General features: G+C 35.4%; 1 protein-coding gene across 1 annotated transcript in view; it reads left to right on the top strand.

The window, feature by feature from the left end:
- The window catches only part of TBC1D22A (TBC1 domain family member 22A), a 148,001-nt gene that overhangs the window by 47,381 nt on the left and 75,180 nt on the right, over positions 1–25,440 (top strand). Inside the window, exons 9-10 of the mRNA XM_088533244.1 lie at positions 5,742–5,851; positions 18,623–18,698. Coding sequence (XP_088389370.1) covers positions 5,742–5,851; positions 18,623–18,698 — 186 coding nt within the window. The remainder of the gene's footprint in view (positions 1–5,741; positions 5,852–18,622; positions 18,699–25,440) is intronic.

The raw sequence follows: 25,440 nt of genomic DNA on the forward strand, positions 1-25,440 counted from the left end.
GTTGCTAGTTATGTTATTAGTGATGTTGCAACAACACAAAATACTTGGGTACTGTTGCCGGTTTGTGCTATTTTAGTGTATTTCAGGGGATTTAAGACAAGCTAATATTAAATGGTTTGGTGTATGTGTGCAGCAGGTCTCTCCTTTAGTTACATGGTAACAAATCTCATCTCTCACTAGATGCAGACCCTGTGTGTGAGATCGTGTTGCTTTTGAAAAGATTCCAATGCTCCAATTTGATTTGCATGTACTTAGAGTGACTTCAAATATTTATAATCAATGGGATGCCTAGACCCCAGAGTGGGATCCTGTTCCTTCAGTTAGCACAAGAGGGATGTTTGCCTTTGCCTATACCCCATTGAGAGAAAAGAAGAATGGGCAGTGATCCAGCTGCAGAGTGCAGATAAGACAGGTAAAAGCAAAAGGGTAAAATAGAGAGAAAATATATATATAACTGTATGCAAGAAGCTTGCAGAGCTGAGTTTTTCTTGGTCCTTAAAGCACAATGGCAAAGTGGAGACAGATGTTAGGTTATGTTTGATAACCAAATATGGTTCTTTAAACTGCTGGGGCTGGTGCAGAATAGGAATAGGAATCTAGGTATGACAACAACATTGAGTATATGTGTCAAATCTTACCTGAGGTAAGATAAAGTGTGCAAGTTGCAAGCTGCTGCAGTGGGACTGTTTCAGGCATTATGGTTGAAATATTTAAAGCAAGATCAGTTGCTCTGATCACTTCTGTATAAGTGCTGGAGAGCTATCTGCATGTTGCAATTTTGCAGTCAGGTGAACTGAGCATAAGATGGTGTTTCTGGTGAGTAAACAATCCTGGCTTCATTCTGCCTGCTCACCTGCTCTGATACCTGAACTCTGTTCTGCTTGGACTCACTCCCCCGTCGAGCTCATCGCGCAGCTCTCTGAAAGGTCCTGCCTGCCTGGGCTGCCAGAACTCGTAGCAGAAAGGCAGGGGCTGCTTTCCTGGAGTGAATTTGGTGTACAGGTATGGAGCAAAGCTATCATGGTGCAGGTCAGCTGCATTAAGCTGACACTTTGTATGTGAACTGTATGTCCACAGATGGCTGATAATATGGGAATGATTTAAATGCACTAAAGGCATGTTTGCTAGAGCCTGGACTGACTAGGTGTTTAAATTTCATTTATTTATTTAATTTTATCGTTGTGACTGCAGTGTACAATGGAAGGGCAGCTTTTACTTTAGCAATTAGTCCTTAGCAGCTCAAATGCTCTGTCACTCTGATAAATGTACAATTAAGTCCCTTTTAAGGGGAGATATTGACATAGTTATGTAAATTTGTAATTATCTAATTATTACTGTAAGAATTTACACTCAAATCTTCTATTATATCCTGATCTCTTTAGAGAGAAGATTGCAGTAATGCAACAATAACTGAATAGCTGTTTATTAAACCTTTGAAAACTGGACTTCAAAGTAGACCGTATAAGATTTTCTAGGTATGGGAATATTACTGTTCACTTCGACATTCACATGTTTTTGTAGTTTGTTTCCTTAGCTGGTAACTGTAAATCTGATGATATACTGATGATATACTATGGTAGTTGACAATACCAATAATACTTTAATTCTACAAACTTTATAGTGACAAGTGTCCATGTGTTTTATAGATTTTCCCACACCTCTGCAAGAGCTATGTAGGTTCTATAGAAGTTTCATTGCTCTTGAAGTCTATTGTATTTTTTCATACTTCAGACAAGAAATATATTTAAGCAATAAATGCTATAACAAAGAAAAAGATTTTAGAATGTTCAGATAATTAGTGTTTCTCATATTAAAGTATATATTAAATTATAAATTATATATAAAAATAGAAAACTAAGAATAACTTAATAGACACCTTATAGGGATGTTAGTGGCTTCTCTATTTGATTTGTTCTTATATAACCCAGCGTTTTGGCTCCCACTTCTTGCTCTAGTGAACTCCTCTGAGTTTTACATGAATTTTAGTGTTGGAAAAGCATTTCAAGATGCAGGGCTAAGATTATGACATTAACATGACAATGAAATGTCCGCTTGCATGGAAAATGTGTTATAGTAATTTCTTTTCCTCTTTATAAAGACCGAGCATTGGTGTATGTAGTAGGTGTGGATAGAATAAGAATTACAGCCCTCCGTTTGTTTGCTGCATTTGGACAGGGATTATTAGATGCAGCTGACTATGGGGATGCATTGGGATTGCTACTAGTTACTAAAGCAGTACTATTATTCATCCTCATGTCATGTGTTTTCAGTATTTAGTCTTCAAACTGAGACATCTTTTTTTCATAAATAAGATTCCCTCCAGAGTTAGAATTTCCTAACTCTTTAGCGTAAAAATTCCTATAGTATGTGATTTCCATCTGTCTCTAATGGCAGATGTATGCTCCTAATCTACTCCTGATATGTATAGAAAAGGGGTAATTCAGATATTTCAGGAACTTCATTTTTACATTTTGATCACCTTCTACCAAAAGTCTTGACTAGTTCTAATCTTGTGTTAAAAGCTGTTTTTTCTTTCTAATGGAGGCAGATGAGTATGTCTGTCTAACGTTATGCATTCATTTCTCCAACTACTGTAAAGAGAGGAAAAAAAAAGTTGTAAACAAGTAAATATTCGATTTTATTCTTATGCCGCTGCCTTTTGAGGGGATCCAGTTAGAGCTGCTCAGAACAAGTTAGTGATTCTTTTCACACCGTGGAAGGCTTCAGAAGGATATTCTGGTAATGAGTAAAAAGGAGCTAATGCCATGCTTACAGCAAAACGCGCATTCAGATCAACGTGGCATTGACTCCACGCAACAGCAATTTTCCTCTAGGCAGCTATTTACTGTCTTCAACATTTACATAGATAACACGATAAAAATCTCCACGGGAAACTCAAGAAAATGAGAAATGTTGCTGTGAGACTTTGTAATTGAGAATTTTTATGAAGTGATTCTTTTTCTTAGATATTGATACATATACACATTTGCCTGCTGCTTTTCCCCGTTCTCTTGTTATTTAATCTTTATATTACTGTCTGTTCGGATTTAAGTCATGGGAAAAAAAAATTGGTCATCTAAAACTGCAATTTGCAATTCTGTTTTCCAACACAATTCTTACATTAGATGAAGTATTATTTCAATTTACTTTTTAGATAGTTATTTCTGCTTCTTCTGTTGTTTGTCCCGAAACCCTTTCCAGTCTTTCTTTTTTAATATATCCAGTGTGTTTATTTCTTCCTACAAGTAAGCAAAAAGAAAATCCATGTAACAATCAGTTTGATTTTTTTTTCCTTAAAATTGCATGAAAAAAGCACTTTGCAGTATGTCTCTAAAGAAATAAAAGATAAATGTGAACCGTGGGATTTTGCATGTCATTATGCCAATCAGACATTCCTTATTTTGAAGAAATTTTCTTTAAAATGAATGTTCACTGTTCCTTTCAGTTACAGTGTGGAAAAAGGATGTCTGAAATAATTATAATCAATTTTGAAATTCCTCAAAAAATGCTGTGAATTAGGCTATATGGATGCAGCAGAAACTATTGCAGATCATGAGTGCTTATTTGCTTTGTAGCTTTAATGAGGCTTTGTCATCTTTAAGCTTAGTATATGGATGACATCCAAGGTGTAGCTCTGTGTGAATCCACAATATCTTAATCAAGAAGTACTGTTTAAATTGTATATATTCTAGCATATAGAAAAATTACGCTTCATAGCAGATGCAATGGAAAATAGATTTTGATATACCTTTCTGTAGCTGCATTTTACTCTGAAATGTTTCAAAGTATAGTTTCTAAGCTAAGTTTGAGGCAATTGTCTTTCACAAAGTAGATACTGTTAGTGTCTAACCAGAATATACTGTGTTACCTTGCACGTTAGGTGTCTCTTTTTGTATTTCAAAACTTCAAATTCTGATGTTAGAATAGACCCTCTTACTATAGATGTCTGTGAAGCACAATAGAAATGACGATTGGGCTACAAGTAATGTCTATATTTAAAGAAAATATCATTAATTTTTTTTGAACACTTTTTGGTTAAGATGCTTATGAAAAAAGCTAGAAATCAATCAATGTGTGTTACAGAAAAGCACAATGTTCTTGGACATCTTTGCCAAACAGGCTTGTGACAACAGAAAAAGTGAATAAGAACTTCCTAAAAGCGGTCTTTTTGTTTCCATATGGATACGTATGAAAGTCTGTGCCATTATAGTTAGGGACTTTCTTTTACTGTTTTGTATATATATGTATATATATTTGTATATATACATACATATATATCTATATATATAACAGTAAAAGTAAAAAGAATTAGGTGGTTTTCTTGAATGCTGTATGTTTTATGTTTTACAAGATCATCCAAAGTAGAGCAAAAACAACTCGATAATACAAATTCCACATTATTTCTCAAGCTGCCTTTCTTTTCTCTCATTCTGTCGTTTTTGTTTGCTGCAGGTAGTTTGACATTCACAGAGTGAGAGGTCTTTTCACAGGCACTCAGCCTTATGGCAGCTAATTTTGGCTTTCTGCAGTTTAGTGGTCTGCGTTCTGAAGTAGTGCCTGTAAGCTCGGGTGATACCAATATCCAGCAGCTCTCCTCGTTTACTGCCAGTGCGCCCAAAGAGTGGTGCTTTCAAGGGCAATAATGCTCAGTGTTTCTTGCATTCTACATAAATAAGAGGAATACTGATTCATATATTTTACTTCAGGCACTGCAAGACAGAAAGAGAACGTGCCATTTCTTTTTTGCTTTATCTTTTCCCTTAGTCTTTTTGATTTGATTTTCTCATCATCCTGTTATTGCCAAGTATATTTTAGAATGAAAATTAAATTAAAAATATTAAACTATTTTTTCCACTGTAGAACCGGTATATAAATGTGCAATAAATATGGTATAATTTATAAAAACTTAATGTGAGAAAAGATTGGAAACACCAAATATTTTTGTTCCTGCTGGATGGATGCATTTTGTTGTTGTTGTCTGTTTTTCTCTTCTAAATTAATGAGAATATTCATCCTTAGTTTTCATTTTTCAACTGTTATTTTCAACTATTATCATTCAGCTAAGGCTACATTGCTGTGTTTTTTACATGGCAGATCTAATTGGAGTTAGATGCTTAGTGACAGTTTTGCAACGGTTCACATGAAGCCTCTTCTCCTCTTAAATAGATTTAAAAAATAGTATTTTATGCTAAATCCAGTCATTTTCACTACTTTCGAGTAAGTCGCTGGAAAACTCCCGTATATCTTGTTATACTGGAGTCACTAAAGAAAGTTTTGATGTTGATGACAAATAACTGCCTCTCCTGGACGTGGAAGGAGCTTTCTCCGTGGCTCATGTTCTTCCCAGAGACCTGCAGAATTTTCCTGGGTGCGATGCAGACACAGTCATGTTGTGCAGATTGTTCATATGGAGCTCGAGACCTTTTACAGAGCTTCTTATAATCCTTTCAGGTGTGAAATGTCTAGAATGAAGTAATTTATTATATACTAATTCTGATTAACCAGACATGGCATGAGATTTTCACACTCTGCAACAAATTAAGCATTCATTAACACTTAATGTCTTTAAATGACACAGTTGAACAATAAATGATTCATTTAATTCCTCTTACAGGAAATGTGTGTTAAAGTTACTGACTAGAAGATGACTGATAATTGTTTTTATTCTCAGTTATTTTCCTCATCTTTTATTTATTCTGACTCTTCATTGACTTGTCTTTCTCTCACTTTTTCTGAAGCAGAAGACGATGAAGTGGAAAATTTTGATGTTTCCAGTCTGCCTGAAGAAGTGCTGCAGAACATAGAAGCTGACAGTTATTGGTGCATGAGCAAGTTGCTTGATGGCATTCAGGTAAATGCATTTTTTTTTTTCTTGCCTTTAATTACTGGAGATAACTAATTAATGTCAAAGCCTTGAATTACTTTAACAGTGCTGAAACACAGTACCCCTATGAAAAATAGAGGAGAAGTCGATTTTTTTTCTGCCTGATTATGGGCTCCTAAGCATCTGTGCATGTGTCCCATCATTCTGGTTTCAGACCAGAAAATTTACTGATTTGAAATCTCTATAAATCGTGGGGTTTTTTGTTTGTTTTTAATATAAATTTATATATCTGCTGTGTCAATTAACCTTGTATTCTGTAGTTATATATGATGTTTTATAGCAGTCAGTTCTGGATGATTATACACTATACTGGTTTTCTTCCTCAGTGCTTCAAGAGCATGTACAGCTAGAGGAAAAACTTTTGTTCCAGAAACATTAAACCTCACTTAAGCTTTTCTTCCTTATTTCAGAAAAACACAAAAAAAACCCTTCTAAAATCATAAGATCAAAGGATAATTCAAGTTGGAAGGGACCTCTGGAGGTCATCTACTCCAGCCTCCTCCTCAAAGCAGGCGCAGCTATGAATTCACTTCAGACTGTTCAGGGCTTTATTCAGTCAGGTTTTGGAAGTCTCCAAGACTGAAGAGTGCAAAATCTCTGTGGGCAACTTGTTCCAATGCCTGACTCTCCTAGCAACGAAAAAGCTGCTGCTTATACTAAGACAGAACCTCTTGTTTCAATGTGTTGTCCCTTATCCTCTCGCCATGCACCACTGCTAAAAGCCTGTCTCTGTCATCTTGGTGACGTGGGGGTGTTCTGTGGGGTCCCTTTGAAGACTTTACTTCTTCGGGCTGAATGTCCCCAGTTTCCTCAGCCTCTCTGCAGCCCTTGAGATCTTAATAACTCTTCGCCCTTGCTCCAATTTATTGATATATTTATTATAGCAGGAAGCCCAAACTATTCTAGATGTGGTTTTCAAATAGAAGCAACTCTGTTTAAACGTAAGAAACGTTTTTATTTATTTATTTGTTTTTTAAGTGCAAGGGTGTTCAAGCAGTGGAATAGGTTGTGCAGAGGGGCTGCGGAGTCTCTGTTCTGGGAGACTTGCCAAACCAGACTGGACACCAGCAACCTGCTGCAGCTGACCCTGCTTTGAGCAGGGGGGTGGCTCGGCGATCTCCAGAGGAGCTGCTAAACCTCAGTGATGCTGTGAATCTGTAACAAGTGTGGAGAGGGGGGTAACGTCTTCCCTTGGTCTGCTGCTGCAGGAGGCAGTTGGCTGCCTTTGCTGCCAGGGCACGCTGCTGGCTTGTGTTTGACTTGCCCTCTACCAAGGCCCCCAGGTCCTCTTCAGCCAAACTGCTCTCTAGTTCGGGTCCAGCCTCTACAGATGCAAAATGCTCTAATGGAGATTTGTAAAATCTGTTTCCAAAAGTGTGTGTAACCACATACCATAGTGTGTCTAAATATCACTTGTTTTTGGTGGTTTTCAACACATTACTTCACAGTTTCACATCTGTAATCTATGTAACAGTATTTTAATATATTCATATATCAAATAAGAATAAGGTGATTCTGGTTTTGTACTTGGTTTATTACCAAAATTGCATCATCTTGCCTTTTCAATTCAAACACTCAAAAGATAAACTCTTTCAGAGGTCAATCCATCATGCTTCTTCAGAACAGTTCAGAACTGCAGATGATGTATTTATACTATTGCATTTTTTTTACCCAGAAAAATACGGGCTGTGAGCAAGAGAAGAATAGAACTTATCCCACCAGTGTTGTTTTTTTCTCCAGTTAGTTAAGTAGACATTCCCGTACATCTATCTTAATTTTTTTATTACTAAATCATCCTTTATAACATTTTCCTCAACTGGGTTCCATTAACATTCAAATAAAAAGTTCACGCTGATCTGTGCCTCCTACAAACGTAACATTCAAACATAAAATTGCGTATAAGTTTTCATTTTAAGTTCACTTGTAATAAAATAACCAAAAGGGAAAACATATGCATTTTGTAATGGTCTAACCACATGTGTTAAAAATAGCAATATCATTATTATTTATATCATTAATATCATTATTTATCAGGACCTGGGAATTTTTAGAATAAAAGGGAGATAGTTCATTTTTGAGGATTGAACTGAGATGTATATTAGCTATTTCTATAGCTGAGGAAATAGCAGAATTTAGGGGTTGCAAAGACAATCCAGTAGAGTTCTCTCTCCCTGCTTAGTTATGAAAAGTTTTTGCTATCATGTGCCTCGAATGTGAATTGTAAGTGGAAGAATGGAATGACTACGTTCTGTTTGGAAAATCTTTCAAAGGTCCATAGTTTTCTTTTAGGAAAAACAGTGCTGCTTTCTTTGTAACTTTTTCTTGTTAGTCTCTTGCAAGTTTCTTGGTTATGTCTGCATTTCGTCTATGTAGATAGGCTAAGTTCTGCTAGCCTGGGTTATGATAAATGACAGATTTGTTTTGTAGAAATAAGGCTTCCCTAACCAAGAAGACAGACCTGTGTAAGTGATATGGGCTGTGAGTCCCTGAGTCTGTCTGATCGTGCGAGCTTGTGCGTGTTGCGTGTTTGTGCCTTCACGCCCAGCTCGTGTTCCTGTATCACAGGGACTGCAGAGTCCCCCTGCGTGGGTGCAGGGCTAGCTGGGCTAGTGTTCCTAGCATGTACCAGCCCAGTCCTTGTGCACTGCCTACAGAAATGGGTAAAACACCCTTTCCTCCCACCTTCCTCAGGTAAATAGAGTTTGAAGAATGTCCTGTGTTGTAGGAAACTGTGGACATGAGATATTACTGATAAGTCAGTCTCCAGAGAAAAGTATTCAGGGTCCTCCCTGACAGTAGCTGATACTGAAAGAGTATGCGGCGGTCCCGCTCCTCTTGCTGCATAAACAGATGCTAATGCCAGCGAGGTTTGGAAATTCAGAGACCCTGTCAGGATTGCTGAGCAGTACTAGCATTCAGTTATCTAATTAGTTCTGTAATGTTTGAGTTATATACTCATGCTAAGTGACAGCTCGTGGCCACTGTCACTGTAGTTGCAAGTGAGATGCCAGTTCTTGGATAATTCCCCTTTACTAATTTCTAGAAATGCAAACTGTTCTCTGTGTCAGCATCCTGTCCAAGTTGCATCCTGGGAATGACAAATAAGATCTTTTCTTTTTTTCTGTAAGCTGCAGCTACACTATGGAAAATAAAAGCTTCAGAAATGGTTTGTTTGATCAGAAATTGTTTGATCAGCCCTGGTGAGGCCGCATCTGGAGTATTGTGTCCAGTTCTGGGCTCCACAGTACGAGAGGGATGTGGAGCTGCTGGAGAGAGTCCAGCGCAGGGCCACAAGGATGATCAGGGGCCTGGAATATCTGCTCTATGAGGAGAGGCTGAGGGAGCTGGGCCTGTTCAGCCTGGAGAAGAGAAGGCTGAGAGGGGATCTAATCAGTGTATATAAATACCTCAAGGGAGGGAGTGCAGAGGACGGGGATGGTCTCTCTTCACTGGTGGCCACTGATAGGACTAGAGGAAATGGCCGGAAACTGAAACACCAAAAATTCCATAGGAACTTAAGGAAAAATTTCTTAACAGTGAGGGTGACAGAGCACTGGAACAGGCTGCCCAGAGAGGTTGTGGAGTCTCCTTCTCTGGAGATCTTCCAAACCCGCTTGGACGCAGTCCTGTGCCATGTGCTCTAGGTGACCCTGCGTATGCAGGGGGGTTGGACTAGATGATCTCTAGAGGTCCCTTCCAACCCTAAGCATTCTATGATTCTATGAAATATCTTTTAAAATGCTTATAAAAGCAACATTTGTGTATCTTAGAATGGAAATGCAACTTGTGTTGTAGTAATCTGATGGATGTTATTAGGTGTAATGGTAGAGATGACTGCTGATGAGTGCTGTCTGCTCTCTCCTCGCAAAGGGAGCTTATTATGGAGCAACTCATTCTATTCTCATGTAGCCAGGGTTTACTCTTACTCTTTTCAATATCAATGGTTCCATAAAGGTGCTTCTGGTTTTTAATTAATTCTAATTTTAATCTTCTATGTTTTTGTTACTTCAATTATAATTACATTTTAAATTCTAATTTTGTTTATATTTTTATAATTTTCTATTCTTTTCTTTGTTATTTATTTTTCCAATTTGTTAACCAGCAAGTTGTACCCATTCTTGAAGCTGTACTGTTGGAGCTCTGTAAAGACTGAGGAAAAGAAAATGCATTTTATTGAACATTATTACCGTGTTAGGAAGTTAATTCACCGACTCTGGCAGTAGAATCACTGCGACTACAAAGGATTAAAAGGCAATTAACATAATCATTGTGTTAGTTCTGTTGTTTTGATGTAACATTGGTTAAAACATGTCTGGTATTGTCTGTTCAAAACTTAGAAAAATTTAGATGTGAAAAAGTGTGGACTGTGGACCATCAGTTTGTGATCAGAGTAGATTTAACTTGAGCAGTCAAGATCTTTATTTTGGATGTTGGTGACAAAATAGTACATTATTTCAGCGTAGCTCCTGAAGCTCTTGATGCAACAAAGACTGAGAATTAACAATGTCATCATCTTAGATTTTTGAGACAAGTGATCCTTCAAACTTGTCATCACCGAGACTGTCATTAACAATGAACCCAGAATATAGCACCAGAATCTACTTTGCAAAGTGTAAATAGTGCTTTGAGCCTGAAGCATTTGTGAAGCCACTGAGCTTTTTAGGAGGAGGAAGCCTCGACAAGAAGCTTCACAAGAAAATTATTGGTCTTGGCACCAGCTCCAGAGAAGGAGAGATCTTTTAGGACCCTCTTGAAATTCCTAAGTGCCAGCAGAGCATCCATATTCTGCCCCTTCAATCTGAGAGAATCAAATGCATCACCAAGATACTGTCAATCAGCATCTCCCATAAGAATTTCAAGTGCAGTAGTTAACTCTACTCAGTTTAAAATATATTGGTGCTGGTCTACCGTGAAGATCTTTACTAATGGCTATAGTCTTAGGAAGCCTCTAAACAGGAAGATTAAGGCCCAAAAATGCTTTGGGAGGAATGACAGGGAGTGAATACGACATTAGTTTTACAAAAAAATGGTTTCAAGGGAATTCATAACAAAAAACAAACAAACAAACAACCCCTCTTCTCCCCCCGCCCCCCCCAAAAAAAAGAACCCACAAACCAAGCAATTAAATGTGCATTTCAGTGAAGTTTGTAGAAAATATGATAAGAAATGGAGTTAATGGTTAAAGGCTAATACCATATTCTGGAACATTTTACATAAATGTTGTAATGGGTGATAGATCTGGTGATTTTTCTGAAGGAGTCAGTGAACAAATTAAAAGTATAGTTATGCATTTTAATGAAGACCTTTACCAACAGTTCTTAAACTAAGCTGCTATGGTAGAAACATTGTCTGTCATTCTGGGAGAAGGATTATTTAAGTAGCTCAAAGATAAAGCATCATTTTGGCATTTTTTGAAACCAAAGATGAGCTTGTGCTTGGTGTGCTCTGTGCTATTCTTATCTCTTCTGTCCATCTCCCTTCAAAATGATGGATTGGATGTTTAAAAAAAAAATGGAGCAAAACAAAGACATGAAATCAAAGATAAGGAGCCGGCTGTATTAAGTTCTTTAGCTTGGATAACTTGTCAGAGGAATATATAAAAGTCTCTAAAATGCTGAGTTGCATTAAGAAGGTGAATAGGGAATAGTTGCTTTTTCTACTGATTAAACATAGAACTGCTGAGTGATAGGCTTAAAAAGGAGGAGGAAAAAAAGGTAACTAAGCCATGGAGCCACTTGTCAAAGGATGCATAACTTCACTTAAGTTTAAGATCTGGATGGTTTGAAGTTTGATTGAGGAAAAATCGTCGAATAGCTTTAATTGCAAAGTTACCACCTTAGAATCATAGAATCATAGAATGCTTAGGGTTGGAAGGGAGCTCTAGAGATCATCTAATCCAACCCTCCTGCACACGCAGGGTCACCTAGAGCACGTGGCACAGGGTGGCATCCAAGCGGGTTTTGAAGATCTTCAGAGAAGGGGACTCCACAACCTCTCTGGGCAGCCTGTCCCAGTGCTCTGTCACCCTCACTGTTAAGAAATTTTTCCTTAAGTTTATGTGGAACTTTTGGTGCTTCAGTTTCCGGCCATTTCCTCTAGTTCTATCAGTGGCCACCACTGAAAAATGTGACCTTTGTCAACCTTGTGTTGGGGAAGCCCCAGCCCTGGAGATGGAAGCTGGAAAAATGTTGCCAATGTATCACTGCACTTACGCTCTTATGGAGCAGTTTGCTTTTGCTGCTCTTAAGAGATGAAAGGATTGAACCCAATATAGCCAGTTTTCAGATGGTTTTCAACAATAAGTCACATCCTTTGCCAGGCTTGTGATAAATACAGAACTGAGGGATTTATCCTGTGGACCATAGCTTGTGTTCAGCAGAAGAGTTTTCAGAAGTTCGTACAGAACCTGTATATCTTTGGAAACTGCTGATGCAATTTTCTAGTTTTTCCTCAAAAATGACTTTTTTTTTCAAGAAGACAATGAGTATATTTGTAATCAGGTGTGAATACTTATCTAGAAAACATTGTTTTCTATGCAATATGCAGTGCTACCACAGTGCTTTGCAATGAAAATGTTTTATCTTCGTGTAAAACATACAGCATCAACTTTTGGGTACTTGAGTGCCCATTTTAGGATTTCTGTCTTTTGTGTATCTTCCTAAGTTTTATCCATATTTGAGCTGTCATCTGGCCTTGCCCATAATCCAAAAAAAAAAAAAAAATTAGTTCTTGACCACTTCTTTAATTGCGGTTTTGACAGTTTCTGTAACGATTAATAACCCACTTACATAAAACTGACTTTTGATTGTGTAGCTGAAGAGAAGATGAGGTCTCTGGTTAGGAGATCTGTGGATAATGTCATAATGCAATGTGAGAATCGGTGCCTAGTTTGTAATATAAGAATCAGTACCTAGTTTTTAATAATTATAGTTATATAGTTATAGTTATATAGTTATATTTTCCATCACCTTATGTGACCTGGAAGGAGGAGAAGCAGCATGCCAGTATTTTTGCCTAGCTGAAGGCAATATTGTCAAATTATTGTCAGGCTTTTTGTTTTCAATTTGGCTTTTTTTTTTTTTCCTCCTCTGATGGCATAAAAGGTTGTTTTCTTTCCCTCTTTCCTTCATCTCTATAAAATTATGCCATCATCACCTATCTAAGGAAAAAGATGCAGGCTATATTTAACCACAGCCTGTAAAGAGTCGGAATGTTCTTCCTAGTGAAAACTGTAGTAAAGGTCATATATTCGGTAGTGCAGCAAAGGCTGCTGTGTCATTCACAGGGCACTCTTTCCCCAAGACCCTGAGCTTAGAGTTCCAAATTCCCTTCATTTTCTGATCCTGGAAAATAATATTCAGAAATTCTTTGTGTATTTTTAACTAACATAAATCAGTGTTGAAGGACAAAGAATATAAAATGTCAACATTTCTGATGTGGAGGATAATAAGAAATGTTGCTCTTTGTTTGAAAATCTTTCCTGAAGGAGTAGAAAAAGTAATATAGATGAGATGTGTGTATGTGTGCATACATTTGAACAAGTGTTTTGTGCATACAAGCACACACATGTGATAGTCAGCAACACTTTTTTACATTCATTTTTCATATGTATTTTCCTCTCAAAAAGCTGAGAAGAAAAAAATGCTCAAACTCATGCATATCAAATCTCTGTAGATACGTATTTTGGAAAAGGCTTAAAGTTAAAATAACATGGAGATCGTAGAACTTTAACAGTTGCTTTGGAAGTACCTTTCATGTGCATTTAAAAAGCGTCTTCATCCGTTCTTGCATTCCATCATAAGTTAGTAGCATTTTGTACAGCTAGCTGTCAGCACCGTAGCATATATGGTGACAAGAAAGTAGAAGATATTTATTATGGTATGCATGTCATGCTAATGAATTGCAAAGCATTGCTTAATCAGAGTGGTTCATAAGAATCTCGTTGATTTATTGCGTTTAAAATCTACTTCAATATACTGTTTGCTATAGACAATTACGCAGCATTCGTATGCTGCGGGAGCTGCAACGCTTGGTGGCTGTTGAGAACGGCACTAGAATTGTCCTCAGTTTATCCAGTATCACTGGCTCCGTCTATCCAGCCTTCGCTGAAAATGCTACGCTAGGCCTTTCTTTTTAAGGTGCACCCCTTTCCAAGCTATAGCTTACATTAGGATTAGAACTGACTAAATGAACAGGATTTGATTCCCGTGGTTTTTAGAATCTTGATCTTAGAAACTTTGATATCTCTGCCCTCTCCCTTCCTCATTTTTTTTGTGAGTGAGTCTCATTCTTTATAGGAAGGTGATTCAGTCAATTTTTTTAAATTTTCATTTTAAGCAAATTTCTTCCATTTAGAATTCTGTAACCTTTAAGAAAATACTATGTTATTTTCCTCTTTTATAGGCTGGTGGGGCCTTACAAAGCCTTTGTTTGTTTTGAGAATATAACTTTAGTTGAAGTGTTTAAAAAATTCAAATCCTACAATAAAGAATACAGTAAAGAATTATGTAATGTACTTTATCATGTCTAACGAGGCCTACACTTGGAATAGTCTATTTTAAATTACAAAGATTTTTTTTCCCTTTTTTTTACTGAGAACAGATTGAAAGTATGTGTCTTAAAAAATTAAAGAAATAAAAAGTTGTCAGACCTGCTTGTATACAGGGATACTGGGCTATACAGAGTAAGCACAGACTGCCCTCACAGGGAGATGTGAGAGTGTAGCAAGTTCTGAGTCCTCATGACACTGTGAAGACTTAAGCTTCCATCATGTAAAGTGAATTTAATGCTGGAGTCTGAACTAGAAATCAGCCATTCAGCTGTGAAATGGGTTAGCATAGTTCACTTGAAGTGTGTTGCAGGCTCTATGAATTGAACATCAAGGAATTTAGGTATTGCACGTTGATGCATAAATATTTTATAATATTCCCTTGTCTACTCATGCATGCCTTATCATATGTGAACACTTACTGGAAAGCACCCATAAGTGTTTAGAGGTGTGGGGCTCTATGAGCATTTTACCCATTTGCTGAGGTTGCATTAAGACAATCCTGTCTTCTGTGACTTTTTCAGAGGAAAAAGGGAATAAATGAGGAAATATAACAAAAATTTGAAAGATATGATATGCAGTAAAAGATTACCTCACACAAGTGTGAAAGGAAATAAGTAGGAGAGCTTAATGTTGAAGCATTCTTTTTCCTGCAAAATTTAGTGAAAAAAACTGTATTGAAGACAAAATATGTTGAAAAAATACAAACTTCTGAAGAACTGTTATACTAAATTTGGGAACTGATAACACCTCTTAAGAATCTTAATTCTCTATTGCCCTGAGAATTCACTCATATGTTTTGTGAGTTTATTGTAATTTTAAAAATCTGTGTTACTAGCTTCTTCTTCTACCTATAAGCATGAAAAGAGCAAGAATGATAACTAATATTATAGGGGTGTTTTTTTTTCTTTTTTTTTTCTTTTTTTTTTTTTTTTACATTTACAAAATCCTCCTCTGTTTCACAGACTCTGGAAAGTCAATCAATTACAAGCAAAATGTATCTTTTTAGACTATTGAATTAGCACTAATGAGAGTGGCTCCAGACTCTGTTCATTTGCAGCTTAAATAGTGGACAGAATAGGAAAAATAGTTAGGAGGTAAAAGATACTGTGAAGAGCAAACTAATTGTGTTTTCCAATCCAAGATGACAGTTTTGGGTTGCATTTTTAGGGGTTTCGAGAAATGTCGTTTTGAGAAAACGAACAGTTACACACTGGTGTATCAGTCAGGAGTTGCACTGTTTGATTAAAGTGGCAGTGCGTTTAGCTCTGGGTTTGTTTATGCTGTTAAATGTGTGAAGATGCTTTTAAATCGTTAAAAATGAATGATTAAATCATTCAATGCATTTTTAATCTCCTATGAGTACTATGTTACTTCTGGAAATAACTACTTAAATCAGTATAGAAAAATTACCCCAAATCCTTCTAACAATGAAAAAAAAAGTTGTTTCTGTGACTAACATGAATGTATGGATGTAATGTTTCCTAAAGATTGTGCATCCTTGATATGACTTTTGACTTTAATATAGAATGTGCAAGACTCCCGAAAGTCCCAGATAATTTCCCTGTTACCAAAATGAGAAGATGATCAGATTAGATTCTCTGAGAGACTTCTCAGTCTTTTACTTTTGACATTTTGCTGCAGTGTAGATGATGCTCAGCTTCTGTTTGGGATACAGTGCCAGCAGGATGTGAGGGCTGCCAGTTTCTAGAGGAAAAGTCCAGAGTTCGCTGATTTGTCTTGCTTTTTCTGGCCAGCACTGCCTTAGTTACTACACTTATTTCTCTTATCAAACTGTAAAAGTGCTACTGTTAGTCCAATAGAGATCTTTACTGTGGTAATTTAAAGACAGTAGTCAGCGAAGAAGTGATCACAACGCTTTAGAATTTCTTCTGGAAAAACAAAGTATTTCGTAGCCTATATTAGGTTGATGTGGCAGCCTTTGCTTAGGAGGCATGATTATGTGGAAAGGTATTCAATTACAGAAGAATAAGGGATGACCCGTTACTGTGCTGCTGAATAGAAAGCAACAAAGTAGGATTGGAAATTTATCCTTAATTTATAGGCATCTTTCTCAATTCTCAGATAAAAAGAAGGAAAACAGGAGTTTGGCATCCTTCTCCTTGTGCAGACACAATCTTTTGAGGAGAGTCTTGGGCAAAAGAACAGAGGGAAAACACTTAGTCTCTGTAAGAAAGATGCTTCCTCTGTGGTGAGAACGGCCTGATCGTGACCTAATCCAAAGCTCAAGATCAAACTCTTTTTTTTTCTATTCTCTTATCAGTCTCTTCACATTGCTGTATGGAAAGTTTATTATACTTTTCTATGTTTTGTTCTCTTTGTCCAATGAGAAAGACTCCCCTTAATGCAGACTCCCCTTGGTGTCTTGAAGTGCTCCCTAGCAGCCTTCCCATTCACTTCAGACAAATCGTTTTATCTGTCAAGCTCGTGTTTGGTCCATTCTGCGTGGACTTAGCTATTTTCTAGAGAAAAAAAAAAATCTAAACTCTGCCCATACTGTACTTGGAACTGTCAGTTATATCTCAAGGAGATATCGGAGTTTCATCTCAGAGAAAATATTAGAGTAATTCCTTTAAAATCATTGGCTCACTATGTAACAGGAGCCCAAAAAACAACAAAACACCAGGCATCAACGAAAAGGAAATTGAGAACAAAATGAGAGTATAATTTTGATGTTATGTAAAATATTGTTTTCCATATACCTTGAGTGCTTTGTACGGTTTTTCTAATCAAGAAGGATGTAGCAGAATAAAAAAAGATACAGAGAAGAAAAAAAAAAATGGTTAGAAGGATGGAACAGAGTATTTGTCACAGGGGAAACTGCAGTGACTCTAGTTAGGAGTAGAAAAAGTTAGAGAAGGATATCATGCAGGTCTAAATGTGATGAAAGTTGATAAACTTCATGTAAAATTCTTATTCAACACTTTGTAAAGACAAGAAATGGAAGACGCTTGACAAAATTAGCATGAGATTAGATAAAACATACAGATTCTTTATTTAGTAAGTGAACTGGAACTTGCTGCCATGGGAAGCTGAGACAGATAGGAGCTCAGCTGACTTGTGATGTCTAATGCTCTCAATAAATGAAATTATGTTCCTGTAATAAAAAAGGATAAAGCTAAATTTCATACCTCTGTGTTAATTTTCTGATTAATTGCACGATAACCTACTTAAGTTAAAATTTGAAGTCACAAAGAAATGTATTTTCCAATATCAGTGAAGATTTTTGTTACTATGATTTTAGGGATAGTTCCCCAACTCACCACTTGAATTTTGTAGGGGAATTGCTAAAATTGCAGTGTGGGTCTTCTGTATAGGTAGTGTGTATGTGAAAATAGTTATAAATAGTAATTTTCTTATAGGAAAAATGTTATTCTTGTAATAAAAATGTTGATGTGTATTTAAAGAATAATTTTTTTACATTTATATTTCTCTAAAAATTCTCTAAAAAATTCATGTCTGTGGATAAAGTGGAGATCTCTTTGCTGAACATTTTTTAAATTATGAGTTCCAATTTTGTAGCTCCATAATATAACAATATTATCTGACACTCTAACTTAAAAAATGTTCAGTTGGAATTCATGCATTCAAACAAATATGTGCAATTACCCTGTCATTATAGCTGTGTCACATATGTATTCATTTTTTGTAAATGATATTAGTTGTGACCTTGGTTTTACAATAGTCATGATTCCATTGAATTAGAGTTTTGATTTCTTATGCCATTGGAAACTATTATTATGAAGCTTTAAAGATCAAATTCTGGTCCTGTTGCTGATTACAGCCTAATTTTTCATGCTTCCCATATTATTTATGATAAAATTGTAAAACCTTACAAATCTCTAGTATGGCAAATTTTATCATTTAAGCATACAACCTTTTAATCTCTTTTTACTTCTATAATATAGGATATAACTTCAGTGGCACAGCAAATAGAGAGCAACAGAGACAGCAACAGCTCTGAGTTATTCTCTTAGAGACAGAGACTCCAAGCAGGACTGTAGAATGTGAGAATTTACTATTAAATGGGTGGAAACAGGCCTGGACAATGTAAAACCAGAATACAGCTTAAGCAAACATATTAAAATATATGGGTTTAGCTAAGTAATTGAGGGAAAAGAAATTTCAGTTTTTCACAAACTTATCCTTGCATATGGTCTCTTCTTTAGGATAATTACACATTTGCTCAGCCAGGAATTCAAAAGAAAGTGAAAATGTTGGAAGAACTTGTTAGACGGATTGATGGTAAGTCTTAAAAGCTGACGTGATTTCCAAATGGTGTTTCACTGAAAGTGTTTAGTTAAAACGTTTGCAAGAAGTCAAGCCAACATCATCACAGTTACCTATCTTGGTAGTGTAACGCAGCCTTCCTCAGATGAGTTGTAACACTCAGTCCATTTGTGGCACACTGGCCTTTGTGAGATCACTGTCGTGTATCATTTAAAAGAAAGCCACTAGAGCATGAGCCACTTTCATTACTTTTTATTAAGGCAATATAATCAAAATTCAATGGCAATTTCTTTTCAGCAGAGTAATGGCCACATACAAAAGGCAGCTAGTATTCATTTCGCATTAAGCTCAACGATTGTTGTAATTCGAGAGAGTCACAGTGGTTGTTTATGGTTGTCCTTCGACACTATGTTTTGTGCCTTTGTGCATCATTTTGCTCTCTGGAAAGCCTGAATAATTTCTCTGTGGAATCCAATTAATTATGAACTCTGGAAATAACATCTTTAATATTATAGATAAATTACAGTGTGTGCAGGGGTAATTTTAGATTATACTTTCATGTTTTAGCAGGGCACTTTGAAATATTTTTACCTTCATCTTTAAAATAATTCCCTTCATGAAATGCTGACTGTCATATTGCTAGAGCAAAGTTTAATTAAATGAAATGCAAGAGATAATGCTTGCCCATTCTAAACATACTCTCTTGATAGTTTGTTAAATTAATGAACAGAGTATTAACAAAATGTTGCCAAGCAGTACCAAGCATATATTTGTGACACTAGCCTGTCAGTGATGAGGTAGAAAAAATATTTCTTCCATAGCTTAATACTCTATAATCTTCTTGAAAAGATTAATTCTATCTTTTCATTATACATACTGTGAGCTTTCCTTGCGCCAGTGCTTACTGTAGCATATTTTGGCTTGACCTGCACGTATTTACATACTGAATATTTGATATAGCACTTCTTCTGTGCCCTTTTAAGGTGGTAAAATATTTAATGTTCAAAATAAAATAAGAGGGGAAAACAATGTTTATATAGTAATATTATAATATAAAAGTACATTGTATAAAACTCCGTTGTGTAAATATATATTTATTTTAAATGTAAATTAATATAAAAAAAATCTAAGAAGCTGCTTTTGTAATTTATAATCCATAGGGAAAGAAAAGTTATATTAAAATATGTCCAACGTAGTGTAATGGGGTACTTCAGAAAAAAATCTAACATCTTATAGTGTGGCTTTTTATATGTGTTATTTTATGCTTTTATTGATATTAGAATTTTCGTATCAGTTATATATAGAAGCACACATTTGTATATTAAAGTAAGCAGTTATAATACCTACAAAATAGACTTCCTAAACTCTTATGAAGCGAAAATATTATTCCGATGATCAAACACTTTTTTTTTTTTTTTTATTAAAAATAGCCTGCAAGAAAGGACAAAATCCTAAAGGCTTGTTTGTGCCTCTAGTGCTTCAATGTATACTTAGCTAACTTTTGTCAAATAGGTATGGTTTGGAAAGAATTATATTTAAGACTTTAACATGTAAAGGAAAAATAAGTTATAGCAAATAAATATTTCTTCTTCAACTCTCCTTTGCCAGACTCTGAAATTGAAAGTAAGTAAAGAGACTTTTCCATTTTTAAAATCTAATTTATACCAATTTGATAAGGTCTTTAAAAGTGCTGTATTTAAGAGGACATTGTTAAAATAGTCCTACATCAAAAGTTTACCTTGCTAAATGTGAACACAATTTCTCCTTCAATAATTACATTGACCTAAAGTGTATAATAGTCAGTAAAGGAAGCAACCAGGAATTTCTAAATACAGTGTGTTGATATCTTTTCTTTTTTTTTTTAAACTGAGCTACAATTTTTAGCAGACTGTATCAGTATCTATGAATATGGGTACCATCCAAAGATTTTTAAAAATACATAATGAACAATACGTTTTCTATGCTAGAATTGTTAATTTTCTTATGCTTAGAAATCAGGAATGTTTACTAGTTAATGTTGATTCTTTGTACTATCGTTCAGAGTTAGGAAGTAATGTCTTAAAGTAACTTGTAACTCTAAACTGTTTATGCAGTTGAGTAGTTTAAAACTGCCTTTTTGTTTTGAGTGGTGCTGCTGAAGAAAGCAAAACAAAATCCTAACTTCAAGAAACTGTTTTATACTAGATATATTTTACAGTGCGTGTAATCTGTATGACATGTCCGGAGCATATAATAGATCTTGGAAATTCTTTGAAATATTATATTCTCCATTTGTTTTTAAAGTGAGTGAAATTTCATTCTTTTGTAAACATGTATGGAAAATATAAAGCATTTTTAAAACAATGACTTTTGAAAAATGGAACTGCAAGCGTTGGAGGATGGACTTGGCATTACAGATCTCAGAACAATTTAGGTTGGATTGGGTCTCTGGAAGTCAAGTGGTCTAAACTCTCTCATCAGCCCCCTTGCTCAGCGGGCAGGGATGCTTAGGTTGGGCTCCTCCAAACCCAATCGGGCCGGGGGTTCTGAGTAACTTCAAGGATGGAGTTTGCATAGCTTCTCGGGGCACTGTCAAAGAGTTTGACTACCCTGATTGTATTTTTTTTTTTCTAGTACCAGTGAAGAGAAGCTTAACATAAAAAGTAGCTGTTTGAGTGTATGAGGCTTGTGCAGCTTGTTTCTTAATCGTGGTGGCTTAGTGGCATTTGAAAAGTGATACTTGCCTGTTGGAGTGTGTTAATGCATTACATGAGTGATCCAAGCAACCTTCATTGCCACAGTTTTGTGGATCACAACAACTCTCAAAGTAACTAACCTTGTGTGCTCAGTGCAGTAGTCCTTAAACAGCCTCTGCTAACCTGAAGAAACGTCTAGCTGTTTGAACTCCAGAAGATACATGTATTCAATGCAAGTTTTATAAGTTTATTAACAGAACTTTGTTATATTTGAAGGTAGAACATTTTGAAGGTAGAAGGAATTTGAAAGAAGAAACATCATTCAATCATCTCACTTATCTCCTTGTCGTTGCAATTTAGTTTGTTCTATGAATTATTAAAAAAAAAAAAAGTAGAGAGGGAGAATTAATAGATAACTCAATAATACCAAGTATCTGCTATAACTAATTTGCTATCTTGTCTATTTCCTGTGATAAGGCAGTGGAGATTTTCTATGGTAAATCATGAACTATCTCATGGTTTGTTAAAGGTCACACTGATATTGGATGATATGTTCTAGTATTGCTTCATTTAGACTGCAAATCAAATAAATTTGTAGCATAGGAGTGTTGAAATTAATTCAAGACTTTTAGTATTTACTGATGTTTAACATTTGGCTAGCTTCATGCTTGGGAGTCTCAGCTTCGCTTTAGTGAAAGACATCTGATAATTACATTAGAGCTTCACATTGTGATTTGGTTGAACATTTATTTAAATAAAAAGAATCATCGAAAGGTGTTCTCACACATGATATTTTAATTGAGATCATTTCTGGTTACTTGAAAAATAAAAAATATTGGAAATATGATACTTAAGGTCATGCAAAAGAAATTTTACAAATTGTGCAAGAGTAAGGTTGTTTTTAGGGCTGATTGAAGTGATTCAAAAAGTTATTTTATTTCAATTATTTCAAAAGGTAGATTAATAATCATTCCATCATTTTACTCTTTGGGAAAGTATTTTTGTTGTTGTCTAGTTGAAGTAAAATGTTCTTCGCTGTCCTTTTAAAAGCATAGTACACTAAAGATTTTACAACTCCTATTTTTTTATTGCTGCCATATTGTAAATAGTTTCTTTTGTTTACTTTGAATGGAATGCAAATTTGATAATGCATTTTCTTTTAGTATTCTGGACAAATCAGTCTTTGCATCACTAATTGCAAGATATTTATTTATTAGTGGCTTGTGATAGAAGTCTCCTGGTTGGTCAGGTGTTTGCATTTCTGTGAATAATGGCACAAATCATGACTTTCAATGAAGCAGATTTTTATAAAGCACTTACCTTTAATGGCTTTTAATTTATATTTTGCATATGTTTTTGTTATACAGGATATAGAAAATATTAATATAGAAATATAATCTGTTGCATACATGGGCAAGATGAGCAGTATGAAATCCAGCCAATTTAAAATATTTCATTTTTCATGTATTGTTACTTCTGCAATGAAAGTGCTTATTTGATTGCACGATTCTGTATGCTTATACCTTTGCGACTATACTAGTTGCATCTAAAAGATTATCTGATATAATATTCGATATTTTTGTGTCATGTTAAGGTTTCCATTAGCATATGATTAGCATATGTGGAATTATCCTTTGTAACATCTGAGTAATTGGAGCATTGGAGCTAAAAAAGTTGTGTGGGTTTTTCTTTGGAGTTTTAGGTGTTCAGAAATCACTTGGGATTTTTTCAAAACTTGTACTTAATCCATAGTATTCAGCAGCATATACAATTCTGCATCATGTAACAGAAGGAATCTACATGAAAGATTTAAAAATTATACCTTGCCCCAGAATTAGTTTGCTTTTCACATCTGGGAAAATTAATCCCTTGTAAGCATTATAATAAAAATATTAAAGAAAAGAAAAAAAAAAAAGGGCCTTATAAAATGAAAAGAAGCCTGGCACAAGACCAAAAATATTACTAAATTACGTTCTCCTCGATGTATTCCAAGGTACAAGTGATACTTTGATTCTTACAAAGCCAACAGGCTCCAAAGCAAAATCTCTAAATAAGTGTCAGAAGGGGACAAAAGAGAGAGCCAGTTGCCTCAGTTTGTAAGTGAAAGCAACAGTTCTGGGACGCCCAGAACAAGGAGATGAAAGCGTTCATAATAAGCAAGAAAAAGTATTTATTTCACAAACATGGGAGAATTCTAGACAATCCCATGTTGTTTGTTATTAGTGTTGCTCACATCTAATATCTGAGCACAGGAGGTCAAAAGCTAAAAATACAGTCAATTTCCAAGTGGAAGTGGAACTTGGGTATTAGCATTCCAAGTGCAATAAATAGCAGTGAGAAAGATACTTGAATGTAAACTTCTACTTTATAATATAAATCATTGCAATTCTATAGACTATTCTCCTCAGTCATCACTATGAACATTAATAATATTAGTTTTTCTTAATACTTCTTAAATTTTGCATTTTTTTTTTCCATGGACGTAGTATGTCTAACTATTTAAAAGCTGAAGTGTTTATACAGGTCAGTAAGTTGCAATTGGTTTTACAGTCTTAAATCTTGCTAAGATCTCTGAACTTTGTAAGAGTACACAAATATAATCTTTATGGCAAAACATAAAAATATACTTGGAAAGAAGTATTAAGTGAATCATGTTGCTTACAATGCCACTGAGCAACATTTAAGAGTGGTTTAAAGTATAGTACAGTTGTTATCACAAAATCAGATTAAAGTAAATACTGAAGAACTAAATAAGATAGTTTTGCTACAATGAAAAACTGCAACTCTCATATTGCACAAATTAATTAAACAATTATGGAATACTTACAAGATTTTTAATCACCTCAGCACCAAGCAAGTGCATAAAGATGGGCAGAGAAAGACCTTACTAATCTTTATAATTTTCAACAGCAGCACCAATTTCTAAATAAATTTAGTTTCATGTCCAATGCATAAAGTATGATATAAAGAAAGCAAGTCTTTTTTAGTATTACAATTAAAAACTTTTTCATGTACTTGGAAACAATTTTAGTTCCAAATTGTTGGTGTCAGTACAATGCTATTCAGTATAATTAAACATGAATATAATTTTGCACACACAATTAAGTATTCTGTAACTGTACTTTAGAAATTATTAGCATGACTGAATGCATAACCAAGACTGATCAAATGTCACTTACTACCATAGCTTCATCATCAGTTTGTAGTAGATTGCTAATAAGGTTTTCAATAGAAAATATACTTGTCTGGGTTGATATTTTGCCCTTTTGAGTGATTTCAGATTGTCATAAACAACAAAAAAAGATTTTTCTCTTCCATTTAAAAAGTTCAGTTGGAACACAAGCTGAATCTCTTTTAGAGATTATCAGAGTATCAAAACTACTTTAACTGCTTAGCAAAAATGTGCAACAGTTGTGTATTAACCATTGGAAATTTCTGCAGGAATTACAGTGTTTATTACCCAAGATCCTTCCTTGTGTCTTGTTCAGTCATCAGGAATTGATTTGCTTCTTGCTGTATGTTAATAATAGTTAGTTCAGGTAACTAATTCCTAGGTTGTGGTATTCCTGATAGAATTTTTCAGAGTTCCTTTTCTCAGACTCCCAGTCTGCCATTCGTATGAGTTAGGAGAGATTTCTCTCTGGTTGGAAAGCTGAATCTGCATCTGCCAGCATCTGGTGTTCAGGTTTTACTCCAAACCCTTACCTCCGTCTCCCATCAGCGTATTAGCTTTGAACAATATAGAAATGTTTGGGAAAGTCATAATGATTTTCAGAATTGCCTTGGGTAGGTAGGGAATTCCAAAGGAAAGCCAGCAGTTGCTGCTGATAAAGTTCACTATTTCAGTTGGCAAGATTCACTATGTCCAAACAGGAATTTTGAGGAATTTACAATCTTTAAATAAACTAGTTGCAGCAGAAGGTCAAGTTAGATTTTTACTTTTTACTATTATATTACTGAAACTTTTCAGGGACTTTATATCAGAGCTTCTGTTTGGTGGTAGGTAGTTGGAGTGGAGTCCCAGCCTGAGCGTGTGCGGGTGTGTGCAGTGCTTGCCTGCTACTCACCTGGCTAGGAAAAGA

Source organism: Tinamus guttatus, unplaced genomic scaffold, assembly GCF_059628265.1.
Source record: "Tinamus guttatus ecotype Peru unplaced genomic scaffold, ASM5962826v1 Tinamus_guttatus_pri_ptg000489l, whole genome shotgun sequence".
NCBI classification, from domain to species: domain Eukaryota; kingdom Metazoa; phylum Chordata; class Aves; order Tinamiformes; family Tinamidae; genus Tinamus; species Tinamus guttatus.